This window comes from Ovis aries, chromosome X (assembly GCF_016772045.2).
Source record: "Ovis aries strain OAR_USU_Benz2616 breed Rambouillet chromosome X, ARS-UI_Ramb_v3.0, whole genome shotgun sequence".
NCBI classification, from domain to species: domain Eukaryota; kingdom Metazoa; phylum Chordata; class Mammalia; order Artiodactyla; family Bovidae; genus Ovis; species Ovis aries.
Genome location: NC_056080.1, coordinates 126,473,643 through 126,492,908, shown reverse-complemented (window position 1 = coordinate 126,492,908; position 19,266 = coordinate 126,473,643). Strand labels below are relative to the sequence as shown.

Genomic DNA, 19,266 nt, shown 5'->3' with positions numbered 1-19,266 from the left:
AATTTATATATTTATGTTTTTTTAGTTGGAAATTTATAGTATTCAAAACTATATTGTATACTATTTTACACTTTCTGTGTATTTCCTATTTTTGCTTCGTATCTGCTAATATTATTGAAATTAAACTATTCTTCAAAAAGATATTTTTTAAAGAATAATATATATTATCAGATTCTGCAAATATGCAATTCTTGATGAACCATACCTCTTGTAACTTTTCAAACCATCCCACCTTCACATTTTTGTTTGTCACAAAGTTCTAAATTCTGCTATATGTAAACAGACTAACAGGCTCAGAGTAAAAAAAAAAATTAGTGTAACCACCAAAGATTAGAAACCTCTTAATCTTATTTTCATCCTATACATATAAACAGTACACACCTAGAAATAGTTACCAAGAGCTGCCCATTAGAAAATTGCTGATTCATATTAAAAGATTTTCACCTAATCAGAAGTAAAAAGAATCACAAATATCTGAATGTGTTTATTATTCAAGATAAAGAGCCCTTTTCACATTTCTGAGGAGCAGCTAAAAGGGGAAAAAGTATAATCCTGAGTTCTAGCTACTGGGAATGGCAGGAAATTTTCTCTTCTTATTATTTTAAAGTTTATACTTTTTCAAGATGCTTTTTAGGAAGCAGTCTATCTCTATCTGAATTGATTCCTTGATTTATTACTACCCCACAAACCCATTATTTCATATAACCATATAGTATCACTCCAGAAAGTTTTACATTAGTCAAACAGATATTCACTAGATACTAGCTAATGGTAGTAAGACAGGTTTTATTCAAGACTATTGCATTAGAGGAAAGACTATTGCAATAGGAAAGAGAGACTGAGCTCAGGTCCGAGTACAACAAGGTCAAATGGGGATTTTATTCAACTAGCAGAGTAAAGGACTCAGTGGATGAAAAATCACTAAAAGGAGACATCAGGGGTAAACAGATTCTTGCTAAACTGGCCTATTAGAGTTCTCACCAAAGGTAGTCTAAGGCCTATTAGGGTCCTTGCAGTCTTGCCAGAGTCTTGCTAGAGTCTTGCTAAAGGCAGTCTAAGGACTTAGACATTAAGGATGAGGAATAAGAAACTTGATCAGATATCGGGGGGGCGGGGGCAGGGGAAACTCATCCTAAACTGACCTAGCAAGATTCTTGCTAACAGTGGACTCAACAGATCAAGGACAGGGCCCAAGGAGTAAGGCATAATTGAGAAGAGGGCTCAGAGGAATCTGTCTAACGTTTAGTCACAAATGAGAAAACTAAGGCCCAAAGAAGTGAATAAGCTTGCTCAAGGTCATATTGTTAGTTACTGGCATAGCAGGGAATCTGGCTTTGGGTTCCCCAGTACTTAGTTAAGTGTCTGTTCTACTAGTAAAACGTATCATCTTTCCACACAGACAGCTATATATCTTGATGCTTATGATCTGGCCTCTTATTCTAGTTATAAATATGATAAGTGATTGAACAAAGCTGCTTCTGCCATTTTAGGAGACTTTTAGCATAGCAGACTGGGCCTTGCCTTTGCTTTTTTGTTTTCTGTTAACTCTAAATCTCCATCAACGCCTACTAACTGTTTCTTGTGTTTTCCTAAATGGATGTCATCAAAAAGATTAAGACAAATGCATGCTATTTAACTATTGCCAAGATAAAGAGAAGACTAGGGTATACTTTGAAGTAATTTTGAGTCCTCCCCTGTCTGACTTGCATAGAAGTTGCTGCCTTGATCACTTCCAGACTTTACTGTCAGCTACAAGATTATTTTCTTCCAAGGACCTAGAATATATTCAGAGAAAAAAAAAAAAAAGGAAAGTAGCCACATTAGTTTAAAACTGATTTGACAACTTATTTACAAGATGTATTCTAAATTATTTAGTTATTGGAACCCAGTATCTGTAGTATTCTCTTCTTTGCAGCAATTGAAGACTGCAACCCTAAGTGGAAACTGGATTTAAAATTTACCAATCAATTCATTAGCTTATCTTTAATTATTACTACTCATGTATAAGAGATTTTTTGTTTTGTTTTTCAGTTAAACTTTGTTAGGTCATTTGAGAAATAATTAATTTAGAAACTCGTGTACAAAATTGACTTGGCATATAACTCATTAAAATGTTACCTTTTAGAAATTAAAGTCTTAGAAGTTTTGCTATGATATGATCTGAAGTTTTCCTTATTACTTAGACTGAAATATCATATATTTCAATGACATATTTTTCTAAGAGTTCTTATTTGGGTCCTTCTATAGCAAACACATATATAAAATGTCTTTACTCAAACTCTGAATTATCTTAAGTAGAAATTCTAATTTATCTAGCTAATAGTGTTGCCAGACTCTGCTCAAAGTGTTGTCTTGAGTCAGTTTGCTGTATGTGATTTAGAAACCATTTAAACAAACAGAAGCTGATTTTTTGGCCTCCTGGATTTCAAATTGTCAAATGCTTTAAGAGTCTTATTACTTGGTATAGTAATGGTTTATATTTATATGACATACCATCATTTATATCATGCTCCTTGAAGGCAGAGTTTGGGTCTAGCTAATCTTTGTGTTCCCTGTATCATCTTGCACATGGCAGGTCAACATTTTAAAAAATATATTTGATCTTTAAAATGACTCTGAAGGAGATTAGGGTAGACAACACTCTTCCCATTGTGTGGGTGAGAAAACAAGCTCAGAGAGATTGAATTGCCCAGAATCTCATAGATATAAGTAAGTAGTAGAGCCAAGAATAAATCCTCGGTCTTCTAATTTCTAGGATTCAGTATGCTAGTACAATTTATTCTCTCTGCAAACCTCAACCTATAAATCATAGCAAGACTTGTAAGAAAAGGAAATTGGGTTTATAGTCAATTAACATTAACCAAGAGTTGTCCTGTTTATAGGCTTTTTATCTTTTTAATGATCCTTCTTTTAATAGTTAATAGTCTAATTTCATATGTACATCAAATAATATAAAGTAAATGTGATATTTTCTGTAGTTTGGGGTGGGATATTGCATGCCAAAATATTTTTGAAGGGCCCCTTCAGTGATGGTCTTCACATCTTTGGAAAATTCTACCCTTAGTTTTCAAGTTCAATGGTGAGCAAATATATATTGTTTTTTGTTTTTTTTTTTTCTCTTTGAGTATATTACAAGTAATAATGCAAGAGAAGAAAGCTTCTTGATGGATTATTTTTAAAAATCATGATCTGTCTTCATGGAATGATTTTCAAAGAAGACAAACAAAAGTACAGTTGGTAATGGCCATTGTATCTTTGTATTTTAATTTCTCTATTAGGTCATCTGTGATCTTTGTTTATTTGCCTGGTAAGGTCTTTAACTGTAGCTTCTTGGAGCAGTCTGCCTATACCAACAAATTTGCACCTTGTGTTTTTGCTAAAGAGTGGCAGAGGCCAAGATAAACTTTTACCCTAAAGTTTTACCCAAAGGAGTAGAAGGCTATCAATGAAGTGGTACTCCCTTTCCAACTTTCATATTTTGAGGTTCTAACTTTTGGAAAGCCATTGTAGCATTTCATTTGAAATAATGAAAACTAGCAGCTTGTTTCATAGAATAAGCTCTATTTTAAAATATTTGGCTCTCTATACTCCTGTATGGTTCTGTTTGCATACTGATTACGCTGTAGGTGTAAGAAATGCTGGCAAAGAGAATTATTGTTTAACTTGTGCTATAATGTGAACCACTTCTAACTCATAATCTTATTTTGTACTGTGTGATGTCTGATACTGCTAACATCGATCTTTGGGCTTTGGTGAACTCTGATCTTCCCAGGTTTTCAAGGTTAGACTGGTCAATTTTTTTTTTTTAATGCTTTGTATGTGTGACAAGAGAAATGCACTTTTTTTTTGCTATAATTCAGAAGTCATTGAAGAGTGCTGTTATCCTCAAATACTACGTGCTCTGGTATTTAACATTTTGGTGAAGGTAATGTGACTTGTTTATAATCAAGTTTGAAATGACATTAGGTCTTTGTGGTTTCAATTTTTTATAATAGGTAATTCATACATAGAAACATGTTGAATTTTAAATGGAAATACACTTATTTTTGTATTTAAGATGCATTATTTAGGCAGGCATCTGACCCATTTGTAACCTTTGTGTGTTGATTTTATTGCCTTGAAGTTTTTATTTTGCCTGAGATTGATCAGAGCTGTGTTTTCATGGCTATTTTCAATAATGAAAGAGGGTGACTATCAAGTATTGTTATAAATAAAACTTTCATGCCCCTTGTGTTATTAGCAAATCAGTAATTTAAATTTGAGAGACACTAGAACAATAGGTCTGAATCAATAACATGTAAATTTACCCAAATTTCCTTTTAATTGCAAACAGAACAATGCCCAAAACATGCCTACTTTTTTTTTTTTTTCAAATGATACATGTTCTGATTACTTTTCAGATTGGGGAGAGAAGAATAAAATGTTCCTTTTTTTTCTCCTCTTAATCTTACCCTAGTCATTGGTAGATTGATTCACAGATACTTTACTTTTCTCTTAATAATCTGATTTGCTACCTGATTTCTATTCTAAATTACACATTATAGAAGAAGGTAACAATTTTTCTCAGAAAACCCTACCAAGGGGTTTGAACTCAATAATTGTTTTTATTTGTTTAAATTCAAAATACCCAACCCTTTCTTTATGATTGGGAAGGGAATTTCTGAGAGTGTCTGGTTGCTGGGCTAGGGTGACTATGTGATTTAAACTGTTTAAAGATAAGTGATTGTTGCACTGTCGTGAACCTGCTTCCTCTTTCTCGACAGTATTATATTATGAAATCACATAGAAATAGCTGAAAGATTAAAAACAGGTTCATATTTTAAAATATGTTCTTACCTTCAGTTTTACTAGTAATGAAGATAATAATAATTCTTTTAAAATTCTTGTATAATTCTTACTATGTGCCAGGCACTGTGTTTATAGGTATTATCTTATTTAATTCTTGGAACAGCCTGATAAAGTAGGTACTATTCTTATTTCCCTTTTAAAGAAGTTGAAATTGAGGCCAAGGTGATGAATAAAACTTACAGAGGTCAAATAGCTAATGATTGATTAATGAGTCCAGCATTCATGATCTCTAAGCCATGCTGCCTTGTTAGCATGAAGCCATTGATTCTGAGTCATAAGAGTACTGGAAAGGATGGGATCAAAAATGTGACCTTTTGTCTGTATGTAAACATGAATTCAGTATTCTAAATTCATATGCCTGTGAAATTTCCTTTAAAAATAAACTCTACATATTTTCCTTTTTTTGAAACCAGTGAAAAACTAAGATTACTAGAGGAGAGAAGGTATAGGTGCTCACTATGTACTGTTCATTATTTGGGACTTTGTAATTATTTTCTTAAGGCAGGGCTATTTAGTCTCCACCTCAGCACTCTGCAGGCAAGATAGCTATTTCCCACCTAGTGAGGAAAAATGTGGCTATTTATAAGATCTTCTTGGTCACTTAATGAACCTGATATCTTTATTTAGAAGGAACATTTTAAAACATAGTATAAGGAAGGAGCTTAGCAAAATCCCCTTTTAAATTATTTATTTTATTTATTCAGAAGTTATATGCCAAGTCCTTTATGTTTCTTCAGAAATATTTCAAATGTAAATAATATGAAAACATTTTTAAATTGAGTTAAAAGTACCATATTGACTCCATGAATTTCTGACAATAAAATATCCCCATGTGTTAAGCATATCATTAAAATGAAATTAAGCAGTTAGTTTGCTTAAATAACTATCTTAATTGCATAGTAATAGAAACTGAATAAAAGTAACTACTTACAAATAAAGCAACTTTAGTTTAATCACAATGAGGCAAATGACGTGAATCCCTGATTGCCCTACAAAATGTGGTCATGAACCAGCAGCTTTAGCTACAGGACACTTTATTTACAGGGCACTTGTTAGAATGGAAATTCCTGGGCCCCTCTCCAGCCTAACAGAATCCAAAACTCTGGGGGTATATCCAAGAATCTATTTTAACAAGCCCTCCTGGGGATTCTGATGCGTTTCCAATTTGAGAACAGTGCTCTATGGTGTCTGTTTTGGTTCACTTAAATCAAACAGTCAGGAATTACAGAAGCAATTTTTATTACAATGTCCAAAGTCCTTCCTTTAGATATGAGCTTATTGGATTTAATATATAATAAAACACAAAGTTAAAGAATCTGCAACCCAGTGTTAATTAAAAAAAAAAAAAACCCAGCCCAGTTTACATTAGAGAGTCAGCATTGATCTATATATTTTAATGTACTCTGGATTTTATTCTGCAAACTAACAGATGACTAAGAGTATTTGGATGATTTAAAAGCCTGACTTTTATGCTGTTCTTATGTTATACTGAAATGTGGCTGTTTGTTGTGCATTATCAAGGTCCACCAGGTCCAGAAGGTCCCCGGGGTCTACCTGGAAGTGGGGCTATTAAAGGAGAAAGAGGTAACCCAGGCCAACCTGGGCAACCTGGTTTGCCTGGTTTGAAAGGTGATCAAGGTCCTCCAGGACTCCAGGTAGGAAATAAGAGTAGATATTTGATGAGAAATGGATGTAGGTGTTTGCATTCAAAATGAGAATTCCAAACTGCATTGTTTTAATTCGCATTTACTGGTCAAGGCTCTTTGCATGGCTTACTGGTGAAGTACAGAGAAAAAGGCAAGTTTCCTGTCTTCTACCAACGAAAGGGACTTTGCTACCTTATAGTTAAAGGGTTCCCCAACAGATAGTTTTAACTGGAGTTCTTGGTGTGTATAGATTTTGATTTCAGAAACTTTGATTTCAGCGAAAGCAAATTATAAAAGGATACGTGTGGTGTGTGTGTGTGTAAGTATCGCATGTGGATGAGTCCTTCCACAGAGAATTGATCATGGTGAGTGGGGATATGTTAGACTTTATAGTTAGAGTCACTTTTCAGCTCCACTGTACAGTTGTGCTTTGTGTCTATGAGGAAGGCAGACAGATACTTTGTGTTTCTGTCTTTACCTGTAAAAGGAGAATAATAACATATCCCCACGTCTATATTCATGCGTTTTCCACCTTGGTTAGAGTGACCCAGAAAGTCACATGTTTGTTTATGGATCCTCAAAGCTTCCTTCCTTCATTCAGGAAGATTGTTGTTAGATTTGGCAGCCAACAGAGTCTGGGCTTAGTCTTTTAACTTTGACGGCTGCTTTAGCACAGAAAAAAAAAAAAAATCTAAAAAAATTGTCCTTAAAGTTTAAAACAACTAACCTGTTTCCCTGTTATCGCTATTCTTTTAGACATCTAGATTTAAATTTTAATCCTCTTTTTATTCATTCTCTACTCACTCCCTACCTCATTCATTTCCCATGTACTTCCAGTTTGCATGCCACTTTGCCAGATTCAAGACTACTGTCTGGTATCAACGTTTTATAAACATGGTATTTTCAAGCTCTATTCATTTTCTTTTATGCAAGTTCTTAGATTTGTACCCTTTCTAATTTTCATTTTGGAGATAATATTAAACTTATAGAAAATTTTTAAGAATGGTAAAAAACCTTATTTACCCAAATGGACCAGTTGTTACTGTTTTGCCCCATTTGCGCACTATGTGTATTTTCTCTGTGTGTATGTGTATAATTATGTATTTTTTCCTGAAATAAACCTGTTTTTTTTTCTTTCATGACCTGGGCATTTTTGAAGAAATGTGTGTAGCCCCTTCCCATTAAAAAAAGAATGTTTCTTCTCTTGCCTGGTGTTTCTTCATAATTAGATTGAGGATGTGCATCCCCAGTAGTGGTGTGTTCTCAGATATGGAAGCCCACAGTATCCATCTGCCCTTAATTAATTATCTTAATTTTTATTTTCCCATTGTTACCTGGTTTCTCCGCTACATGGTTACTGTTTTTCCCCTTGTAACTAAAAAGCAAAACTACAGGAAAACACATTAAGATCATACAACTATACTATTCCACATCAGAATTTCTCCTTAGAATATCTATTGATGATTTCTGCCTCAGCCATTCAGTTCTGTGATAGTGGCAACCGATGATTGTTCCACTCTAGCACTGCCTCCACATATACCACTTGGCGCTTCTGTAATCAAGAGCCTCCCTTCTCTTCCATATATTGTCTATTTGTTATCATCATAAACTCATAAACTCTCATTCTTTTCAATGATTTGTGATTTTTAAACTATCCTTACTTATTTTGATTCTCAAACTGTCCTAGATTTGGGAGCCCCTTCAAGCTGAATCCTATGACTTTATGACATGGCCCCCCTTTTAAGCTCTTTCTTACATTTTTGCTTAAGATGTTCTAGCCTCGTCTCGTTTTTTGTTACTATTAGTAAGCTTCATTGTTCCACACTTACTCTTCCTTTAGGTTCATTCTAGAGTTATTCTCAACTCTTCCTCTTCCCATAGTTTTCCTGGCCCTCAAACCCAATTAATTAACAAGCCTACTCTATTTTTTGCTTAGTCTGTTAGACTTTATCACTTCTTGGATTTTAATTAACACGCTTACTACATCAGGACTACACTCAAAACAAGTGCCTTCGTTAATGATAATAAAATACTATTGTCATTATATAATTATCATTATATTATAAAATAATATAGATATTATAGAATAATAACTACCATTAAGTACACATCATAACCAATTAGTTTTCTCAGTACTTAATATGAATTATCTCATTTAATCCTCACAACAACTTCATGAAGTAGATACTATTATTTTCTCTGTTAGAGGTAAGAAAATGATGCATCAGAAAGGATAAACAATCAACTCAATGTCACGCAAGCTAGTAAAAGGTGAACTGAGATTTGAATCCTAAAAGTTTGACTCTAGAGCCAGTGCTGCAAATCACTGTGCAATACCACCTATGCTCTTACTTCCTTCCCTGCCCCCAGTATTGTTCTAAAATGAATGATTTTATTTATTCAGGGTAACCCCGGCCGGCCAGGTCTCAATGGAATGAAAGGAGATCCTGGTCTCCCTGGTGTTCCAGGATTTCCAGGTATTTGAAGAGATGTTTTGCAGTTTCCCCCATTACATTAAATTCCTTTGGGAGAAGACACACAATTCCTGATTTGGCTGGGTAAAGGCTATGGCCCTGTTGCTTTGTTGTGCAATTTTACCTTCTTTGTAGGCATGAAAGGACCCAGTGGAGTACCTGGTTCAACTGGCCCTGAGGGGGATCCAGGACTTATTGGCCCACCAGGTAAGACTTATTTCTGAAGCTAGTTATACCTGATACTTAAATTCATTGAAGAGTTTGAACGTTTGCATTTCTGCCTTTCAGCTGAAAATTTCAGAGTCTCAGTCCCCAACAACTGAGGGGAAATAGGCAAGACTTTCCCTCTTCTTATATTAATCTCTCAAGCTCTCTGTTTCAGTAATGTAATATCAAGAACAGACCTTTTAAATTTTAGGTAGATACAGGACCAACAAGAATGCTTCATTGAGTTTTGTTTTTTTTTAACCTTTTATATTAACTTTCCCATATTCAATAGAACAGATCACAAGAGCAAGTCTCATAGGTATGTTTCTATATTTTTAATATGAAAATAGTTCCTTTTGCTGAGAGACTTACAGAGATTTCCTATAAACTATGAAACAGGGTATCTACTAAATTCCTCTACTAGTTAGTTCAGTGGCTCCCTTGACAAACTCAACAAACAAGATCTACAAATGACATTAGAATCAGAATGTATTCATCAGGAAACAGAACTGTCTTCCCTTGACACCAGTGTTCACAGATTTGCAATCACGCTTCAAGGCTTGAAAATAGGGACTATATGCCTAATTTTTCCATAGACCCTAAACTATGGACAAATAAGACCCTAAGAAATTATTTTTTTCCAGCTCTTTGGGGGAAATAAAGGTAATTTTCCCAAACAGATTTCTATTGGACATAGTAAATTCCAATACATGTAACTCATTTCTCTCAAACCAATTCTTCTGATCTGAGGTTTATTTTGGCATTCATTCTTTCCAACCTTTCTCTTCCCTACCTTCAACTTTATGTATTTTGCCTCTTAGGTCCCCCTGGATTACCTGGTCCTTCAGGACAGAGTATTGTAATCAAAGGAGATGCTGGCCCACCAGGGATTCCAGGCCAGCCTGGATTAAAAGGTTTACAAGGACTCCCAGGACCTCAGGGTTTACCAGGTACCTTTGTAGATCATCTTTTTCAAGCCTTATGTATTTGCAAACATTTCCCTCATTCTCCTTTCACTTGTTAGAGTTTGTCTCTGACAACAGGAGTCTCAGCAGCTAGTAGAATACTACAGCACCATGGGTTGCACTTTCTTTTTTGAACCTTTCTTGAAAAGGTTCATTTCTCATGCCCTAATTTCTTTTAGGCCCAGTCCAATTTCTTCTCGCTCATCTGGCTATCCTAATTGAATGATTAGGTTAATGTTTTTAAAATCTCTATAATGAAATTCATATGCATTTAAGATCTGATGGTTTCTCTGTCCCAACCACCAGAAGGATAGACGGCTGATTTGATGGGCTGTTAGTTTCCACACTGTGAGGTCTTATGATTTTTAAACTAAATCCTGTCTAGTTGGCCAATTCACTCTATACTTGCAGCCAACTGTGATTCTAAAAGAAAACTAGAAACTAACTTCAGTCTTTCCAGTTTATTAGTGGCTTAACAGCAGTCTTTTCATAAATGAAGTATACCAGGTAGCAACAGCCTTGCCTTTTTTGTTGGGATATATAACAAAAGTTGGGCCTTGTGCTATGTCTTGTACTGAAGGCAAGGAGAACACAACTGCCATATTATAGAATTCTCAACAGAGGCAAATGGATTGTTTAAAATTAAACCTAAATCCTTGTCTGCATCTTTTCATCCTGGGCTTGAACTATTCTTTCATTTATCTGAATTAAACACAAAACCAGATTATGAATTCAGTGCCACTCATGGATGTCAAGTATCCTAGCTCTATCTGGATGTGGATTTATTTTACACACATTTGAAAACCCTACTGCTTTCTCCTGTAGGTCCAATTGGCCCTCCAGGAGATCCTGGACGCAATGGACTCCCTGGCTTTGATGGTGCAGGAGGACGCAAAGGAGACCCAGGTTTGCCAGGCCAGCCAGGTAAGACAAGTAAAACACTGCTGCTGATAGTAGTTTTTAAGTCTGGGAGACCTTTGGACATATGGCCTCCAATTGGAGCTGTGAAAGCCTCCTCTTGAGAGAGCACAGCTAGCTGGGGAGTCTGTTGCTTGGGAAAAATAGGATGACACAGATTTGCCAGTATAAGAGAAACACAGGAGGGCTGTTTTCATTTTAAATGTTTTTACAGCCCTAGAAAGTCAGCTTTTCCTCAAAATGAGGATTTTTCAGGTATTCATTGTCCTTAACTGTTCTGATAATTTTCAGTGTTTTTACAACTGTAGATAATGTAAATATAACTCTAAATAACAAATGTAAAGGTTTGTGTTGGTAAAACAAACAAAAAAATAGCAGTAGCAGCAAAGCAGATTGGTGCTGTCTATGTTGCTCCTAGAAACAACACACTGCCATTTCATTAACTGTCTTTCTAGGGAAGAAACAAGTCAGTGTCACCTTCATCACATACAGGCATTGCTGTGACATTTCCCCCAAGTGAAAATCTACACACAGTGGCCAAAGGCCTGTATATAGAGAATTTAAAAAAAAAAAAAAAAAAAAAAAAGCTCAAATTGAGTGGCCAAATAGAGAACAGAAACCAGTGACAGATTGAAATTAGACATTTTAAAAAGTTTCCTTAGAGTACCCTGCCTATTCTCTAAACAAGAATGTATGCCTGAGAATAATTCCCCAGACAGATTCAAAGGAAAAAGTTTTTCAGCACTGAAGCCGGCAGACTGACAGCAACCACACTCTTCCTTTCTAAGTGATAAACTAAACAGCAGACTAAGATTTTGTCATTGGCTTTGGACTCCTTTAGTACAGTAAGAGGCTAGATAACATACAAATTCCCCAAATGGGCATCACTTCTTCCACATCTAGTGTTCCATTCACTCAGTATTTATTTAGTGCCTAATGTCATCAGCCAATTCCAGAAGGGAAAAAGAATTTAATCTCTTTGAGGACAGGGACCATGTTTTGTTTGTCTCCAAATCTGTGATATCTGACAATGCCTGTGTAGACATTCTATAAATATTGACTAAATTAACTAATCAAATGAGGTCATAATGTTTTGTCAATAGCCATAATAGTGAATCAGAGCTCACTTAATTTTGTATACTGATGGCTTTTCGGAAAATAGGTACTCGTGGCTTGGATGGTCCCCCCGGGCCAGATGGATTGCAGGGTCCTCCAGGTCCCCCTGGAACCTCTTCTATTGCCCATGGGTTTCTCATCACACGTCACAGCCAGACAACAGATGCTCCACAATGCCCACAGGGAACCATCCAGGTGTATGAAGGCTTTTCTCTCCTGTATGTACAAGGAAATAAAAGAGCTCATGGTCAAGACTTGGGTGAGATAATCAGCATCTTATTTCTTACTATGCATTTCTGTTTTGTTTTGAAAATCTTGTTAGGTTCTAGGGTAGAGTAACGTTGGACAAAGTGCATCTCTATTCTTTCACTCACAGTCAGTCACTCAGCCATGTCTGACTCTTTCGCAACCCCATAGACTGCAGCCTGCTAGCCTCCTCTGTCCGTGGAATTTTCAGGCACGAATACTGGAATGGGTAGCCATTTCCTTCTCTAAGGGATCTTCCTGACCCAGGGATCAAACCCCAGTCTCCTGCATTGCAGGCAGATTCTTTACCATCTGAGCCACCTTATGTAGAATCTTTTTCTAATTTTACAATCGACAAATCTTCATTGTAAATATACTCTCATCTTTTAGATAATGTTCTCTACTTTTTCTCCTTTCAGTCCATTCTCACTTTACTGTGAGAATCTAACTTCTACCCGTAATCAAGCTTATAAATGTCAAACTCCTAATCTAGTAGGTGAACAGGAAGCATTATAAGTTTTTGAACATCATGAAATTCACAAATATAATGCAAAGAAAAAAATGGGATCTCTTATCCACTATGTCCCTATAACTTTTCAAAATGTGTGTATTTGGTTAAGCAAGGGCTGTCATAGTATGTATTCAGATGCAGAGGCTATAAACTAGACCTGACTCAAGTACAGCTTAGGCCTCACCCATAGAACATCATGATAGTACCCAGTATTTCAAGTGTGATACAGGATTGCAGGGTCTATGCCAGGGCTCATTCAGGGGTCAAATTGGAGATATCTTGATGCCTAGGCAAAGAATAAAAATAAGTTTGATGTTAAGGAAACAATCACCTCACTAAATACATACATAGTCTGTGCTGAATTAGTGAAAGGACTATGGTGTATAAAAAAGATGGTAGTGGTGGAGGAAACAGACAATACTGAAAATGTTCTGTCTGAAAAAACAAAATGCATACCCAGAATCATTAGTCTATTAAAACTTTATAGTTTCAAAATATGAGAGTATTCAGAGTTCATGAGATCACCCTATCTTTGAATGCTTGGAGACTATAACCAGAATTCTGCATCACCGTAGGTAGCCTACAGCATAAATGCAACCAAACACCCATGTTCTCATGATTATAGACCTTCTTTTATGCACATTTTCCTATTCTCTTCTTTCTGAGACCCAGAAATATTTCCATCCCTGTCCCTAACTAGTAATGTTAGTTTTATTTTTAATTTATAATTAAAAAGCACTTTCAGGGACTTCCCTGGCAGTCCAGTGGGAAGGACTCTGCACTTCAACTGCAGGGGGCAAGGGTTTAGTCCCTGGTCAGGGAACTGAGATCCCACAAATCCTGTGGTGTAGCCAAAAATAAAAGCACTTTCATATTCATTAGACAATTTGATTTTCAAAACTAAAATAATCAAGAAAGATATAGGACAAGTATTACACACACACACACACACACACAAAGAGGTTAAGTGACTTATTCAATGCCACAATGGACCGCCAGGGAAGTCTCTGAAAGTGTTTTTAATTATAAATTAATTTAAAAATAAAACTAGCATTACTAATTAGAGACAGGGATGGAAATTATCTCTGGTCTCAGAATCACAGAAGAATATATATGTATGCATATTTATATATATTCTTTTCTATTATGATGCATCTCAGGATACTGAATGTTGTTCCCTGTGCCATACAATAGGAACTTGTTTATCCATTCAGTATGTAATGGTTTGCATCTATTGACCCCAGACCCCCATTCCATCCCTCCCCGAACCCCTGGCCTGCTGGGCATCCACCAGTCTGTTCTCTGTGTCTGTGAATCTGTTTCTGTTTTGAAGATAGGTTTGTTTGTAACACCTACCAATTGCAAAGCCATCCATTTTTCAGTTATGTCAGTTTTCTCATTTGCTCTCACATGACTTCGAGTCATTCACCTCTCTGAACTATTTTTTTTTCCTCTGAAAAAAGTATGCTGCTAAGTCACTTCAGTCGTGTCCGACTCTGTGCGACCCCATAGACGGCAGCCCACCAGGCTCCCCCATCCCTGGGATTCTCCAGGCAAGAACCCTTGAGTGGGTTGCCATTTCCTTCTCCAAGGAAAAAAGTATAAATTAGGCTAAATCAATGATTTTCCACCTGGGGAAATTTTGAAAAGATTCCTAGGTCCATTCCAAAACTATAATATAAAAATTCCCAGTGATTCTGACAATCCACCAATTTTAAGCATTATTGATCTTTTATCAATCATCTTTAGCCTGAGATAAGCATACTCCATTGGATACATGAGGAATTTCCAATGTATAATTTTAATGGAATTAGTTTACAAATCCTCAACTTTCATATGCACTTTCTCCTAAAGTTGAACTGCCTGTGTATATGCTTTAGATAATCTCTTTTCCTATATCCTCTTTCTCTACCACCTATCTCCTATTTTATAAAAGACTCATATCATGGCATATTGCCTTGAAACATAAAAACTTCTAAGAGACAAATTCAGAGGAACAATTCAAAATAATGGCTTTGTTAAAGTATCTGTTAACTCAGGTTCTATAATTCACTTCTGATCCGTCTCATTAGAAAATGCATTTCTAATAAAAATTTAATTTTTAGTCAGTATCAAAATTTATAATAACCTATTTTTTGATCAGTGTGAATTAATAGTAATTATGATGATCATTCAAAAGAATATGTAACATGTAAAGCCTTAGGGTCACAGAAAATCAAATTATTTTAAATTCTTGTTTCAGAGAATATGATTGGATCCTCAGTAAAAGACACTGAATAATAAAAAAATACATTAGGATAAAACTGTGTGAGAGAAGTGAAATGGAAATACAATGGAAAAGGAGCATTGTATAATTTCCAATTGTTAAAGATGAGTTTCTCTACTTTTAAAAAGGTTTATTCTTAGGTTTCAAATAATTACATTGGATACGTTTAAAAGAGTGACGTCAAAGTTTGCTTTTAAATATACAGTTCACTTCAGTTCAATCGCTCAGTTGTGTCCGACTCTTTGCGACCCCATGAGTTGCAGCACGCCAGGCCTCCCTGTCCATCACCAACTCCCAGAGTTCACTCAGACTCACATCCATTGAGTCGGTGATGCCATCCAGCCATCTCATCCTCTGTCGTCCCCTTCTCCTCCTGCCCCCAATCCCTCCCAGCATCAGAGTCTTTTCCAATGAGCCAACTCTTCACATGAGGTGGCCAAAGTACTGGACTTTCAGCTTTAGCATCATTCCTTCCAAAGAACATCCAGGGCTGATCTCCTTCAGAATGGACTGGTTGGATCTCCTTGCAGTCCAAGGGACTCTCAAGAGTTTTCTCCAACACCACAGTTCAAAAGCATCAATTCTTCGGCACTCAGCTTTCTTCACAATCCAACTCTCACATCCATACATGACCGCAGGAAAACCATAGCCTTGACTAGACGGACCTTAGTCGGCAAAGTAATGTCTCTGCTTTTGAATATACTATCTAGGTTGGTCATAACTTTCCTTCCAAGGAGTAAGCGTCTTTTAATTTCATGGCTGCAGTCACAATCTGCAGTGATTTTGGAGCCAAAAAAAATAAAGTCTGACACTGTTTCCACTGTTTCCCCATCTATATTCACAAAACACTATAAATGACAGCTGGTATTGTTGAAATGTGGTTTGCAAAATTCCAGACTCCAGTATTACCAAGTATAGAAGGGTGGGTTTGAGTCCAAGAGACAATAATATCTTAATAACTGGCACAGTATCGATTTAAACTTCTGATGAAAAATTTGAGGTGTCAACTTAAAAATGTGAGGGAAGTGCATCATTTTTCATCATTCTTTGTGAGTAAATGAGAAAAGAAAAGCCTGATCACAGGTAGAAATATTATTGTCCCTACCAGCTCAGAAATTTCAACGCTCTAGTTCCTTTCCTTTTTTCCCCCTCACATCTTTCCTTTCTCCCTCATTTATTTTTCCCCCTTGTATTATTTACTTCCAAACCTGTCCATGGTTGCTGTGCATTTTAGTCAGCACTACAATTGTCCCTAGGCTTAAAGATATGGGGAACCCACATAAGACACATACTAGGGATGTCTTAGAAGAAGGGAGGGCATACTGGAGAGGAAATAGTGTTATCATATTATAAGAACTAAGTGTGTGCCCTTCATTTTTACATAATAAATTACTCAATATTCTTCATAAGGCACCATTGTTTATAAGATGCATCACTGGTTTAAAAACAGTGTTGGGGAATATATAATGAGCTAGCACAATAAATGTCTACATAAGTTGTAAGATATATCCTGATTTTAGAAATGTTAAAATATGAGTAAATATACATCTTATAATTGAAGAATTAAAGTGTAGTTATCATCTAGAAAGTGAAAGTGTTAGTCACAGTCATGTCAGACTCTTTGTGACCCACGGACTATCGTCCACCAGTTTCCTCTGTCCATGGAATTCTCCAGGCAAGAATACTGGAGTGCATTGCCATTTCCTTCTCCAGGGGATCTTCCTGACCCAGGTATCAAACATGGATCTCCTGCTGTGCAGGCAGACTCTTTACTGGCTGAGTCACCAGAGAAGACCTGGTTATCATCTAAGAGATAGGGAAAAGTTCCTCTTTGAAAGGTTGTTTGCTAGTATGTTAGAAGATGCTAATTATCATGACACTTTTCCTTTTTCTCCCTAATTCTTCCCAGGAACAGCCGGCAGCTGCCTTCGTCGTTTCAGTACCATGCCTTTCATGTTCTGCAACATCAATAATGTTTGCAACTTTGCTTCAAGAAATGATTATTCTTACTGGCTCTCCACCCCAGAGCCCATGCCAATGAGCATGGAACCCCTGAAGGGGCAGAGCATCCAGCCATTCATTAGTCGGTGAGACATGGGTATACCATTGACATTTGCTGGTCTCCAGTTACTTTAGCTAGTTAGAAATGAGTCCAAAGATAATGATCTGACCATATTCCTCTCAGGTTAGGTAGAACAGAGGAACCTTTATAATATTCAATTCAATATGTAGTTTGATCCGTATTTATTGGGGATCTTCTTTTGACCAGGACCAGAGACATACTAGTGTAATATACCAAAAAAAAAAAAAAAGAAAACCCTCACAATCTAGTCATTAGGCAAGTATACATAAATTAATATGTATCAGGCTTGGGCTCAATGCAGCAATAAATCTAATGAAGTATTATGAAAGTATTAGGAAAGGGATATTTTATTCCAACTGGAGAAATCTGAGATATAGAAGAAATGTGTTTTGAACTGCTTAGCCCTTTAAGGATGTAAAGGACTTGAGACAGGCATTTATAATGGAGAAGAGCATTCTAGGTAGAGAAAATGGGAATGGATTTGTAGACTGATAGGTCTAGAATAATAGAATAAATAAGATTTGGCAATTAATTAATTAGTTATGGGAAGGAAAAGTGATAGCTGAGACTTGGAGCATGAATATCTAAGAGGAGGGAGGTACTGTTAATAAAGATTTCCTAGAATGTTGCCACATTAGAACCCGGGTAAAACTCTACCTCTTAAGCATATTAGGTTTTGCCATTTTCATTCTAATCATGACCCAATTTGTTTAGAAGTCTAGTAACCATAAGGGATGAATCATTGGAAACTTTAGTTTCTTTGACATTAAATATGAAAGTTAAGCCTAGTTCAGCCACTCTTAGTAGCAAATTCATAGAGCCCTTTTCAATGTTTGCTATAAAAATTCATAGAGCCCTTTTCAATATGTTTGCTATAATCCTTTGGGAATTCATTTTTATAACGAATGAAATAAAACTATCTTTATTCACAGGTGATGTGATGGTCTATATAGAAAATCTTATCCTTTCCCTCATGAATCTATAAAATATTTTCTAGTACTAACAAGTGAGTCTATTAAAGTTGCAGGATACATAACAGTAAATTATATTCCTATGATAGAAAAATTATTTGCAATTGCCATCCAAACATGAAATACCTGGGATAAGATGAACAAAAGCTGTACAATGTTTGTAAACTAAAAATCTACAAAACACTGAGAAAATTTTTTTTAAAGAGCTAAGTAACTATAGAGATATACAAATATTTTTGACATGTCAGTTCTGGCCAAATTGATCCACAGATTCAGTATAATCCTTATTAAAATTCTGTAAGGTTTTTATATTTCCTGTAGAAATTGGAAAGCTGATAATAAAAGTTATATGGAAAAGCAAAGGGCATAGAGGAGCCGAAATAATTTTTATAAGGAAGAACAGAGTCAAAGTGCTCACATTTCCTGACAGTGTGAATTACTACAAAACTACAGTAATTAAGATAGTATAAAATTGGTGTTAGGAGAGGCATATAGATTAACATACAAAACAGGGAATTCAAAAATAGATCCAAATTCATATCAACAGATGAGTACAAAACAGGTATTCAGATAATTTTATAAAGAAAGGATAATCTTTTCAACAAATGGTGCTGAAACTATTGGATAACCATCTGCAGTGAATAAATAAAAAAGATCCATAACCTCACACCTTACATATATACAAAAATCAACTTTAAATGGATCATAGGCCTAAAGGTAAAACCAAAACTACATAAGTTTTCAAGGAGAGGGTAGGGTAAAATCTTTGAGTTTAGTAAAGATCTCCTAGACAGGGACAAGAAGAATAAATCATAAAAAATGATAAATAGGGCTTCTTCTGGGAATTCATTTTTGTGCATGTGATTTTCTTTCAACAGTCCCAATTCTTTGGAGTAAAAGATCCCCTAAAGGCATTCCCTATTTGGTAGATAAACTTTGCCAAATTGGTTTAGTCATATTTCAAAAGGTCCCCTCTTGCTGTCTATTAAAGATTTGGTAGACTTAGCTGCACTTT

General features: G+C 35.8%; 1 protein-coding gene across 1 annotated transcript in view; it reads left to right on the top strand.

Moving 5' to 3' along the window:
• COL4A5 (collagen type IV alpha 5 chain) overlaps positions 1-19,266 on the top strand; it is a 262,054-nt gene that overhangs the window by 239,486 nt on the left and 3,302 nt on the right. Inside the window, exons 42-48 of the mRNA XM_004022429.5 lie at positions 6,370-6,503; positions 8,899-8,971; positions 9,104-9,175; positions 9,997-10,125; positions 10,966-11,064; positions 12,221-12,433; positions 17,107-17,284. Of these exons, the coding sequence (XP_004022478.1) occupies positions 6,370-6,503; positions 8,899-8,971; positions 9,104-9,175; positions 9,997-10,125; positions 10,966-11,064; positions 12,221-12,433; positions 17,107-17,284 (898 nt within the window). The remainder of the gene's footprint in view (positions 1-6,369; positions 6,504-8,898; positions 8,972-9,103; positions 9,176-9,996; positions 10,126-10,965; positions 11,065-12,220; positions 12,434-17,106; positions 17,285-19,266) is intronic.